General features: G+C 33.1%; 2 protein-coding genes across 6 annotated transcripts; one reads left to right on the forward strand and one right to left on the reverse strand.

The window, feature by feature from the left end:
* Positions 1–656: 656 nt before the first annotated feature.
* LOC114194403 lies at positions 657–1,851 on the reverse strand. The gene has a single exon (XM_028084593.1). It carries the CDS (start codon positions 1,622–1,624, stop codon positions 1,103–1,105), a length of 522 nt encoding a protein of 173 aa, XP_027940394.1. The 5' UTR covers positions 1,625–1,851; the 3' UTR covers positions 657–1,102.
* A 2,990-nt stretch (positions 1,852–4,841) lies between these two features.
* On the forward strand, positions 4,842–11,965 carry LOC114193355. Of its 5 annotated transcripts, none has more exons than XM_028083110.1 (8): positions 4,842–5,104; positions 5,733–6,197; positions 6,328–6,490; positions 7,028–7,322; positions 10,059–10,131; positions 10,489–10,579; positions 11,093–11,172; positions 11,273–11,963. In XM_028083110.1, the coding sequence occupies exons 2-8, from the start codon at positions 5,943–5,945 to the stop codon at positions 11,534–11,536; spliced, it is 1,221 nt and encodes a 406-aa protein (XP_027938911.1). In that variant the 5' UTR covers positions 4,842–5,104; positions 5,733–5,942; the 3' UTR covers positions 11,537–11,963. The 5 variants fall into 5 exon arrangements, with proteins under 5 accessions (XP_027938911.1, XP_027938910.1, XP_027938908.1 ...); XM_028083109.1 differs by having other exon boundaries at positions 4,842–5,095; XM_028083107.1 differs by lacking the exon at positions 4,842–5,104 and adding an exon at positions 5,111–5,403 and having other exon boundaries at positions 5,733–6,176; positions 11,273–11,964.
* Positions 11,966–12,481: the final 516 nt, after the last annotated feature.

The following is a 12,481-nucleotide window of genomic DNA, read 5'->3' on the forward strand; positions in this document are numbered from 1 at the left end:
TACTCACCTACCCGGATCTAGCTAGTGAATTCGTTAAGGCTTGTGGGCTCACAGGTTCTGATTTTATCATAGAATTTTGAAGCGTAACAGTTCAGAGACCAATTCCTATTCAAGGGATTATTAATCTTTCTCCTCCAATATTCTTCCATGCATATTGAATGGAAGTGATCTGAACTTAAAATTCGCTTTAGAAATATTGAAACTCCAATCATAAAGTTGACAGTTGCAGTGCAAGCCGAGTAATTTATCATTTGTTTTATGATAATGTAATTTCTTAAAGTAATAAGAAGAAGGATGTTTTCATATTTTACGTTACCAAAGCCTATGGAGACAAGGAATGCTATGCATATGTAATATAATTTAATGTTAGCTTTACGAAAAAGAGAATGTAAAAAAGTATATGTAGTAAATAGAGGTTTAATATATAGTTGAAACTCCATTCACCCACCTCACTCAACATCAATGATTTCTCTCTACGTATCATCGCCACTTGTGTAAATTAATCTCTTTTATCCCTCACTAAATATAGGTTGCTTAGTGTCCAATAATTATTGTTGTAAGATAAGTAATGTGATAAAAAATAATGAATTGACATAAATTAATACAAAATTGAAAGCATGAATAAGGTTGTGTTAGAGAGATAGAGAGAGAGAGAAAGGCATAATAAGGAAGCAAGTCAACATACGTAAGAGAGTGTTGGTTGGCAGGCTGTGACAAAGTGACCATATCCAAAACAATTAAACTAAATATTGTGGGACTAAGACTCCCCAAAAAAGAAGCTCCCAATTAACTAAAAATACATAAAAAAAAAAAAAACAAATACAGAGATTTAAACAAAAAGAAACAAACCCTGAAGGAGATATAGAAGAACAGCATGATCATCTTCATCATCGAAATAATAATAATAATAATAAACAAAAAAAAGAAAGAAAAAAAAGAAGATAGATGGATTATTTGTGGTGCCTACAGCAGAGAAAGAAACGTAAAATTCCATTTCACATTGACACAGATGGAGAGGGTTGGTCAACAAGTTAGCACCTAATTATCCAAAGTTCTGTTCTGCTTTGCAAATGTCGCTCTCAGTCTGAGTGGGAAGAAACTTCTAACCTTCATTCCTATTGGGCAAGAAACGCCTCGCGTGCTCCATCAAAACGCCACCTCCATCATTTGCCGCCGTTGATGCCGTTGCGTTGCTCAGTCTCTGAAACAAACCGTTCTCTCCTCCTTCTGCGTATGCTGTTGGGTAGTGTTGATAAAGCTGTTGCTGCTGCTGCTGCTGAAGAGAGTGAGAAGGGGCCAACATAAGCCCATTAGGGTTGACAGGGAGCGGACGTGTCGGCCCAAACAGATCAGGCGAAGAAGGAGCGCCGGTGAACCGTTGCACCATGGCCCGGAAGTTGGTGGTGTCCGTGTTCAGAAGAGTCGTCGGAGTTCGCCTCGAGGCCCGGTAACGCCGCCTGATGGGCTTCGACACTCGGCCCTCTGGGCTCAACTGGGCCGGCGCCACGGTGGTTGTGACGGCTGTTGCCTCGGAAACGGACGACGGGAGCAGCTCTTGACCGCCGGAGAATTGGGCTTGTTGATAGAAATGGAGCCATTGATCGTTAGGAATAGGACCGGACATGGTAACATGAGTTATCGAAGGAGGGAAACACAATTTGGTTTTTGGTTTTTGGTTTGGTTGGTTTGGTTTGGTTTGGTGAGGAAGGAAGAAAAGTTTGCAATGGTGGGCTATTTATGATGGTTTCAATTTTCAATGTCCTTCTTAGTCATCATCCTCATACTTACCAACTCAACGGAACATCCTCGCCCTTCATTTAGGAGCCACGTGTTCGTGTCTCCCACAAGGAACAACTATTAACAAAAATATAACCTTTTTTTTTTTCTCAAAAACAAGGTTGCATGGTTTGAGTAGTGCAATGAAGTGAACAATGTTACGATGATGTGATTGATGTAATGAAATTAGTGAGTTTTAAATTGAATTTGTGAAAATGTGTGTTGCAAAATTTGAGGTTGTGTGTGTCGTGAGTCATGCGTGTGTGGTGGTGGAGTTTGATGCAATGCATGATTTTGATTTTGAGGATGCATCGAGGAAGGAGCAACTGCGTTGGGTTGAAATGTGAATATTGAGTGAGTGAATGATTTGAGTGTTGTGGGTGACTTGGACTCTTCCATTGAATTGAATTAAATTAAATTAAATTGAGTTTAGTGAGTTCAAATTCCAATCCAACTTTTGTACAAAAATGAAACTCCCTACTACCTTCCTCTCTTCTTTCTTTTTCCCACATGTTCACTACTACTTTCCACCACCTTTCTCATCGATTAAATATATTTTCTTTTTATTCTCATATTTCTTTTACTCACTTCTCTCTCCATTATCGACCAAACTATCACTATTCATCGCATCAAATCGAGTTCATGTTGTAAATCAGTCATCTTAGCGAAACTAATTTTAATTAATTAACTATATTACGTAAATGGATATCAAGCCTCTTTGATTTAAAAATACTAATATATTATATATAAATAGTGCAAATCTCACTTTATAAACAAGTTTAGTATGAATGAATTAGATTTATAATTCAATTTTTATCATAATTTAGTATTTTATTTTTTTACAAATTGTTTAAATTTTTCATTTTCTTTAGTTTAAATTTAAATATGTTATTATTAAAAAATATTAGATCTTTATTTTATATTCTATTTTATTGTATTTCTTCTTCTTTTTTATCGTTTGAGCATCATTTTTAACTCTTTAACTCGATTGATATGTTTTGATTTTAAAGCAAACGAAGTATATAAAAATGCAGTGCAATTTTGAATTTTTTCATGAACTTATAGACCTTGGTTTTTTATGTAACCAAAACATATTCAACTATATGTTTTGGCTGCTAAGAAATTGAAGTTTATAAATTCACAAAAATTTAAAATTTTTTTTTTGTCCTATTTATTATATGTTATCATAGAGGTATAGGTATAGGTTTCGATTTTTATAGAATCAATGTCTATACATCCTATATGTTTCAGTTGCTAAGAAACCGAAACCTATAAATTTACAAAATTTTAAAATTTTTATTTTTTTTAATTATTTTATTTTAGCGTAGAGGTATAAACTTAGATTACTACATAACCGAGATCTATATATCATATATACTTTGATTGTTGCAAAATTAAAACCCTTAAATTTGCAAAAACTCTACAATGGATGTAACACCATACTATGAATCAAATGAGTTACAACTAAAATGTAATTTGTTAACTTCTAAAAGACACATATTCAATACGTTGATAAGGTATAAACACTTAATAGTATAAAAAAAAAAAAATCAAGACAACCTTTTGGACTTGTTATAACATCTAATAGTGTTAAAATCTCCATCCATTACTCTGTCTTTAATATTTCAATTTATGTAACTTAAAAATTGGTTTAAAATGAAAAAGTGCAATAAAGGTTTCTAAAGAATCATTCCAATTTGACACTGAACTTATTTCAACCAACTTCATAAACCAATCTACATAACAAATTTTCAACCCAGCTTTCATATAAATAATTTTTCCAACATAAAAAAATAACAAGTCTCACATATATTAGTTTTCTAATAATATTTTTGATTTGTACAAATACCTTAATTACCTATCATGTTAAACTCTAATCAAATTCATAAAAACCTGTTACGCTGCACTAACATAAATATTAATTACCTATTACTTACAGTCACCTCCTTATAAGCTCATTATAAATTTCATAAAAAAGATCGAGGGACAAATTTGTAAAATTAAGAAAATAGGGGAACAGAAATACAATTAATTTTTTTTTTTATTTGGATTGACCATCAGACAAAGTTTGTAATATACGATAAATTTGTCAACAAAATTAATAATACTTATTTAAAAGATGCTATGATGGAGTGATAATATCAAAATCTTAACTCTAAATATTCATGAAAACATTTAACCAATATTGCATTTTCTTTATATTGAGTTAATATTTATTCAAGTAAGAATAAAATGAAGAGTTACGGTCTAGTGTAAGTAATAACACGTTTTTGATACAAAGGTTAATTTGATAATTTACTTTATAATTAATTAGAAATCATCATTAATACTTTTCTATCATTCATACGTGACTTTAATATTTTAAAGTTATAATAAACATACCGTTCTCCTAATATCTGTAATACTTAAAAAGTAATGGATTGACAATTGACAAAAATGTCAACTTAATTAATAATAACTACTTACAAAAATGTTACGAATTTTTTTATTGCAATTCATGAAAATGTAAGGATTAATAATAACTACTTACAAAAATAGTAAGGATTATAATATCAAAATTTTAACGCTAAAAATTCATGAAAATGAAAATGTAACCAATTTTTCAATTTTTTATTGGGTTAATATTTATTCAAGTAATAATAAGATGAAGAGTTAGATTATCTAATTTAAAGTACGACAACTAATTGTTAAGCACGTTTTGTTTTAATATAAAGTTTGATTTGATAATTTCATTTATAATTAATTATAAATCATCATTAATATTTTTTTTGTCAATCAACTCATTACATATATGACTACACACGCTATTTTAAACTGAACTTTAATATTTTAAACTTATAATAAGCATTCTCATAATATATGCAATATTAGAAGCAATACTTATCTTTATTTAAAACAAACAAATATAAATGAAAATTTATATGAAGAAGTATTACAAACTTTTACCAAATGTTAACTATTATATGTCGTTTAAGATAAAAATTTGTATACAAATAAATAATACAGACATTAACCTCTATAAATATTTCTTACACAAAATTAACGTCAAATACACATTTGATTTTTGATAAAAGTTGTTGAGACGAAGATGAGTTCATCCATGGAACAAAAATGAAGATAGGTGGCGTTTCATTATTTACGTATATTTATTGAGTCTGTGACATGAAAAAAGATGGAAAAAATTGAAAGAGGCGTGTGAGGACTCCAAGAAAAGTGTGAGCAAAGTGCAGAGGAAGGAAAGAGAAAAAACGTAAAATGGAGAATCGTGGGAGAAGTGGAAGGATCATAAAGTTGGCATGTCACGAGTTGCAGTTGGCGGGTAATAATCGTGAGTTAACAACTCCAAAAAAGTGAATAATCTTTAGTTTGGTTAATTAATTAATTATCTGAATCAAAGGAACCCTAACCCCTGTTCCGATCGGTATCATCATTGGCACCTCCTTTTCCTTCCATTATTATAATGCTAATCATAATTAAATCAAAATATAACACACATTATGGCATTTGGGCATTTGATGCGGAGACTGTAACACTTTTGCCAAAGCGTTTCTCTGGATGGAAAAGAAAGGTGACGGTGCTGATGCTGAGCCTCAATTTGACGCTGATTTTGTGCCAGATCCTTCCCAGGTTACTCTAAATATATATATTTGTTTTTTCACAGAAGAAACCCAGGTTTGGGTTTGATCTAAGTGATCGTAATGCGATTACTAACTTAATTGTGCGTTTTATTTTTCATTTCAGATCCTTTTTTATGTATGAGTCTAGGTGTCACAGTGCACAATAATCTGTTTTTTTTTTTTTTTTTTCAATTGATTAGCATTAGATTACCACCAATGTTTTAGCAATTTAGTATGAACTGGATAGGATAAAGTAATAATTAATTATAATACCATGCATCGTAAAAGGAACATAAACAGGTTCAGCTCTGAATTTAGTTTGATGGCATGGCATTGTAGAGTTGTACTGGAAATGAAAAGGGTGACAGGGCCTCCAAGATATCTCAGTCCAGAAGACCCAATCTATCCTCACTGCAAATACCAGCGTGGTCACTAGATATAGCATTATCTACTTTTGCAAAAACCGATGGTCCTTCAGTTTCACGATCAAGTCCTGGTTCTACTAGAGGACTTCCTCCAAGGCCAAATTCAGCCAAAGTCAGGTCTTCAATGAGAACTTTACTTCCTCAGAAGAGCGTCAAGGCAAATACTTGTTCCCAGGATATTGAAAAGACAGGTCTAATAGTTCCTAAAAGTCCTTTATCAGATGCTCCTTATGATAAATCTTCCATTCATTTGTCTCTTAAAAATAAGGTCATCTCCCCTGCAACAAAAGGTGCACACTCATTGCCAGTTACTCCATTTGGAACTTCAGCTTCAGAGAACGCAGATGGAAGACATCTTGTATGTGATTCTGGTTCAAGTGTATGTTTCCACTGTTCATTATTGTCTCAAGACCAAAACAAACTACTTTTACACTGTACTTACTATTTTACCCTTTGTAAGTGAAAAATCACATGTGTTGCTTACTATATGCCTTTTTCTTGTTGTATAGAAAATGGGTGATCAACCTCATATTACCCGATCATTTTCAGTCCCAGTTAAAAGCAGAGCCTCTAATTTAAGGGTTACAGATTCCAGGGGCTTGATTCGTGTAATTTCAGCAAGGCAAACTGTTCGTAGAAAATCAAGTGATGGTGGTTTGGTTCCAGAGATTGGTAATTCCACGCAATATATATGGAATTTACTAAGTTTTCTTATAAATGTCTCTTTTTTCAAACTTCTTGATCAACATTATGCGAAATTTGAGATGTTCTGTCATTTTGACAAGCAACAAGTATTTGATATTGAGTTGAGCCCTAAACCATAAATTGAATGAAGTTAGCAACATTAATATACAGGAAAGGAAATGGAGATTTCCTGGATATATATAATCCAAAAACCCTTTCATTTTATTGCAGTGGACTCTCCAAATTAAAGAAAGAAACAATAATCCTGATGAAGTTTATAATGATGTTAACTTTTAATTTTGATTTTAGGATTTAGTTTATAGATTGGATTGTCTTTTTCTGTGAGTTAGGATTACTTGATATTTAAATAGCAACAGGTTAATAAGGCAGTGGAATTTTTCTTACCATGATTAAATTTTTTTAATCAAGTTTCTATTCTCATTGTTCTCTAGGTATTGTTAACCATATGCTTAAATCTGTCATTGTCCTCCGTTGTGTCTTTTCACTCGGTTCTTTCCTTTTCAGCCATTGAAGATGCCACCGAGGATATTCCAGAAGAACAAGCAGTTTGTAGGATATGTTTGGTGGAGCTCGGGGAAGGAGGGAATACACTTAAGTTGGAATGCAGTTGTAGAGGTGATCTTGCACTTGCTCACCAGGAATGTGCACTGAAGTGGTTTAGTATAAAGGGAAACAGGACCTGTGATGTCTGCAAGCGGGAAGTCCAAAACCTCCCGGTAACACTGTTGAAAATTTGCGATCGTCAAACTTCTTCTAGGCATACATCAAATGTGCCACCACGAGAAGTAACGTATTACAGGTATGATTAATTATGTCTGTTTTTGTCATTTGTGTGTTCAATTAGAACTTAAACTGACGTAGAAGAGACCTAAAGTGTTATTGTCATGTTTATCTGATAGGTCATGTGTTCCAGACTTTGACATCTATTAGAATATACAAGTCTTGAATTGGTTTATCTATGATATTAGGGCCGCTGGGCTGATTATAAGACTATATAAAGTTGTAAATCTTAACTATTTTGGGTTGTTATACTGAAACGCTGCAGCTTGAGTTTACTTGCACACATATGAGTAGGTTGCAGTAAGATATCACTTGTTATTGTTTGACATCCTCTTTTCGTTTTAAGGAAAAGAAAGAATACAAAGGAAAGGATTACAAAGAACAATGCTAACCAACTTACCTCAAGAACTCTTGAGGGAGGTTAATTGAGTTCTTTTAAAAAAGGTTTAGTGCTAAACCTTTGATGTCAAAATATTCAATTTCCAAAAAATAGATGTATAAAGTAAGTCCAAAGTCCTTCATACAATATAACAAAATAAAGCATAAACATAGAAATAAGGAGTCTGGTCAACTATGTCTACCTTCGGTCCTTTCTAGTGCATCATCCATCTCCTCTCTAATGGCTTGAGTCCAATGTTCACTTTTCACGACTTCTTGGACTGATGTATGAATTTCTATGGCATCAATGACGATAATAAAGCAACTATGTATATTAGAGAGACTGTCAATGCAAACATATTGAGAAATTCGATATTTAACAAACAATTTTTCCCCTTTCATCTTTAACAAACACTTATCTCTTCATTGTTACCATGAGGGCTCTCACTTGTGAGTCAGACAACTCTTCTTGCTCTAGAGTCAAAGTGGGTTTGATTTTTTTTGCCTAAGAATTTGTCTTCTTCCTCACTGTGGGTTGGTTTGATCCCACTTATGGTGACCTCGTCATAGTTTTGAGCATTCTGCAAATATAGATGGGGTAATGATAGGAAGGGAAACTCCTCTGCTTCAAGTGATTTCCCTTCCTGAAGCGTAGCGTTGACATAAAAGATTTTATTTCATAAAAGATGACATCTATGGTCATAAAAACACGACGACTCTCGAGATGATAACATTTGTACCTTTTTTTATTAGGGGATAATTAATAAAAACACATTCAAGAGCTCTAGGGTCTAATTTACAGTGATTAGGATCATGAGAGTGCACAAAAATATAACATCCAAAGACACGACAGGTAGACTTGACACTAGGCAAGTAGAAGGGAAACAAACTCAATAGGACTAACGTTATTTAAGATGAGTGGGTAACTGTTGACAAGGTTTGTGGTCGTTAACAGAACTTTTCCCCAGTGGGTTTTGGGAATAGACATTTGGAAAAGAATGACTCTAGCTACTTCTAGAAAATTATGATTCTTCCTTTCCATAAATCGGTTTTGTTGTGGAGTGTTACATGTTAATTCATGAACAATACCATTATGAGATAAAAAATTGGAGAATTCATGATTCACATACTCAATATCATCATTAGACCTAATTCTTTTGATGTTTTTTCCAAATTGATTTCGGACAAGATGGAAAAATTAACAAAATATTTGAAAGACCTCAAATTTGCTTTTCATAATATATGTCCATGTGACACAAGTACTATCATCAATATAAGTAACAAACTATCTTGCACCAGAAATAAATTCTAAAACAGGTCACCAAACATCAAACTGAATAAAGTCAAATGGGAAATTACTCTTTTTACTAGAGATGGCGTTAGATACACGGTGATGCTTTGACTGTTAACAAATATCATATTTAAAAGACTCAACAAACTCTTTAGTGGATAAATGACGGAACAAAAGTTTTATAAGGTTGAAGGAGGGATGCCCAAGTCTTTTATGATGCATATTTGGGAACTTGCCAGTTTAATGTTTGAGTTGACAGTTCAATCTTTTGCTTAGCTTTTTCTTTTGTCTTTGCTTTGTGGCTTCTTGTGAGAGTGCTTCAAGTGCTGGTTTTGTCTTCATCAATGTTCACTAGCTGATAATTATTTTTTTAGTTCTGATTCTTCAGCTTACGAGGTTATATCTATATTTACAAATAGATCTCTTCCTTTCACTTAAACAAAGAAAATAACAGAGCTGTCCAATCCCTTTTTGTGTCCATCTAAGAAACTCCTGGGAAGAATCTATGTGCTGAGCTCTAATGAGATGCCATCAGAACAGTCATGTTGTACATCAAGTCGAATTATATTTCCTTGAATATCCATGCATCTGTTCTCTCCTTCCTAAGACACAGATAACAATTTACAAGACATTGCAGCAAAACTTTATCCTTTGCTCATGCCAAAATTTTAAAGTTAATCTAGAGATTCTGCTCCAAGCTATGGGGGAGAATCCGGCCCATCAAACAAACTGAAAAGCCTACTCCGTATGCTCTTGGCTGATGTGCTGTATAAGAAACATACGCAGTTGATTCTGAATTTGAACAACGTACCATATATGTCGCTTTGAATTTATGTTTTTATTTTTGGTAAACAAAGTACTTTCTCAAGAGAAGAAGGTAGATCAAAACCTAAAGGATAAGAAATCCTCAAAAACTAAAGCAAATAAGAAAAAAACTAAGGACATGGTACATGTAATCTAACACTTCAATGTAAGATATTCATCCTAAAGTGACATAAATATCACCTTGTTAGGTCTACAAAAATATCACCAGTGAATTTCTTCTTTTCTGATTGTAATGGATTCTGGCTATTTCACGCATGACAGGATCTGGCAGGATGTACCAGTACTTGTCTTGGTCAGCATGCTTGCATACTTTTGTTTTCTAGAGCAACTACTGGTATGCTTTTCTTTGTACCTGCAATGAAGTTTATGGTGACTGGTAGTTTGTAGGACCAAATTTAAACAAATGGGTTGTTTTGCATTTTATTATTTTGTTCAACTTACTCATTAATTATTGCCTAGAATTCATTTTTGTACCTGAGTGTGTTATGGGAAGTAAAGGTAGATATTGTTTCTTTGCCTATTTATTACTTACTACTACTAATAAGAAGTCCATACTTATAATACTTTTTGTGCGAGAGCACTTGGAAATAATTCTGTTTATACTTCATTTATTTATTCTAGTTTTGTCTTCCTTTGTTAACATTTTAACGTGTGAAATGTATTCCTGACCCAATGGTTTCTAGTTTACCAGGTTTCAGATTTGGGCCCTCGTGCTCTTGCCATTTCATTACCTTTTGCCTGTGTTTTAGGTCTCCTTTCATCTATGATTGCGTCAACTATGGGTAAAGTTGTTTTCTTCTGTGTAGCATTTCAAAGTCATTTTGTGTTAAATTTTCTTAGTTTTCCCTTTTGCTTTAATTTTTATGCTGGTTTTTATTTTTATTATTTATGAAGCATGAAATGAATTGTACTAATATAACTCTCAAATATATCAAAGAAGGTTAGAGAAATGTTAGCAATACAATCCTCAACACTCTTTTCAATATATTCCTTCTATTGGATGATGATATTCATGTGTGCCTCATCTCCTACTTAACGAATCCCATTTATTATTCCCTAAGACTTGCGTGGATTTTAATAAATAATAGAAAGAGTGTTGAATAGAATTACCAATAGTGTGTTGCTAGAATCAGATAGTAGGTTATTATGGCATTGCAGGCTATGTTTTTTCTTTTTTTTAAGTGAGCGAGTTATGGTTATTCTGGAGTTGCTTTAATCCCTTTGCTGTAGACCATATGATACGGAGTTATTATGTTCTCATTAACACGAGTGATGATGATGATGTTGTTGTGCAGTGAACAGGAGTTTCATTTGGGCTTATGCCTGCTTCCAGTTTGCACTTCTTATCCTCTTAGCTCATTTATTTTATACTATTGTAAGATGATATAGTTCCTACCCTGAGTTCATGAAGATATTTGGGACTCGTTGGGAGTAAATAAATAAATTTTGACATGCATCTTTTTACTCTTTTGTAGCTCAATTTAAATGGAGTTCTCTCGATTCTCCTTTCCTCATTCACTGGGTTTGGCATTGCAATCAGTGCGAACTCTCTGGTTATGGAATGTATTGGATGGAGAAATATTTGGAGGATTCAATCCTCTATCCAGAATGTTAACATGACAGAGCAGCAGCGTCGAGAGCATGTACATCATCAGAGACAGCAAAATCAAATAGAACATCAACCACAAAGACGATCATCAACGACGGTAGAACCGCCGCAACATCATGGAAATAGTTGATCCAACTAGCTCAAGGCAGAGACACGGATTCAATAACTTTTTCTCGGGAAAAAGTCAGTGAATCCGTTTCCCCTCAAGACAGTCTTCCACAACTGACAAGTACTACAAAGAATTTTGTTCTTTTTTAACTTAATGTTTTACACTGCAATCAAACATCAGGATTTCCACTTGAAGGTGTGAACCAAGATCATAGTTAAAGGGGACTTTCGTATGATATGTTCTTCCCTTTCACCTCACAGACACTTATATTGTAATTCAACCAATTTGATGAAACACCCTTCAGTGCTAATTCGCAAGTTTAGGAAAAGTTACTCGCAAAATAAAGGCAACAAAAGAAAGTTGTTAGTGTCGCGAGGTTTCTTAGAGTGCATGAATTTCATGTAAGCAGATCCGGTTGAGAAATTAACCATTCATGAAATCACACTACAACAAAATTATGCATAGCCTTCACAAACATTGCGCATTCTAATGTAAAGGCAAGCCCCAAATATCCATTTAAAGAAAGGAAAAAACAGAGTAGTTTATGAACTGCTAATTAATGTACCGCAATAAAAGGAATTACACAAACACGAAACTAAGGACTTGTTTAAAAAAAGGAATAATTTTTATTTATGCCACCATGTTTTGCGGGAGGCCTTAGTCTCTACATATACTTTTCTTGAAATTTAGTAATTAATGATAAAATCATAGCCTATTATAAAACAATTATATATATAAATTGTCTTTATAAAAAATCTAATATATTTATTTCATTGATTCATATGTGCAAGTGACAATTAAATAAATTAACAATTAAAAATACAATTTTTTTCTAATAAAAATATATCTCGATTTGAATCCAATAAACCACACAAGCAATCCATTAAATCAAACCGTGGAAGATGTATTTGAAAAAAATGATTTTGGACTGAAATTAACGAGGTTAAACCGAACCTATTTATCCCA

This window comes from Vigna unguiculata, chromosome 8, assembly GCF_004118075.2.
Source record: "Vigna unguiculata cultivar IT97K-499-35 chromosome 8, ASM411807v1, whole genome shotgun sequence".
Taxonomy (NCBI): domain Eukaryota; kingdom Viridiplantae; phylum Streptophyta; class Magnoliopsida; order Fabales; family Fabaceae; genus Vigna; species Vigna unguiculata.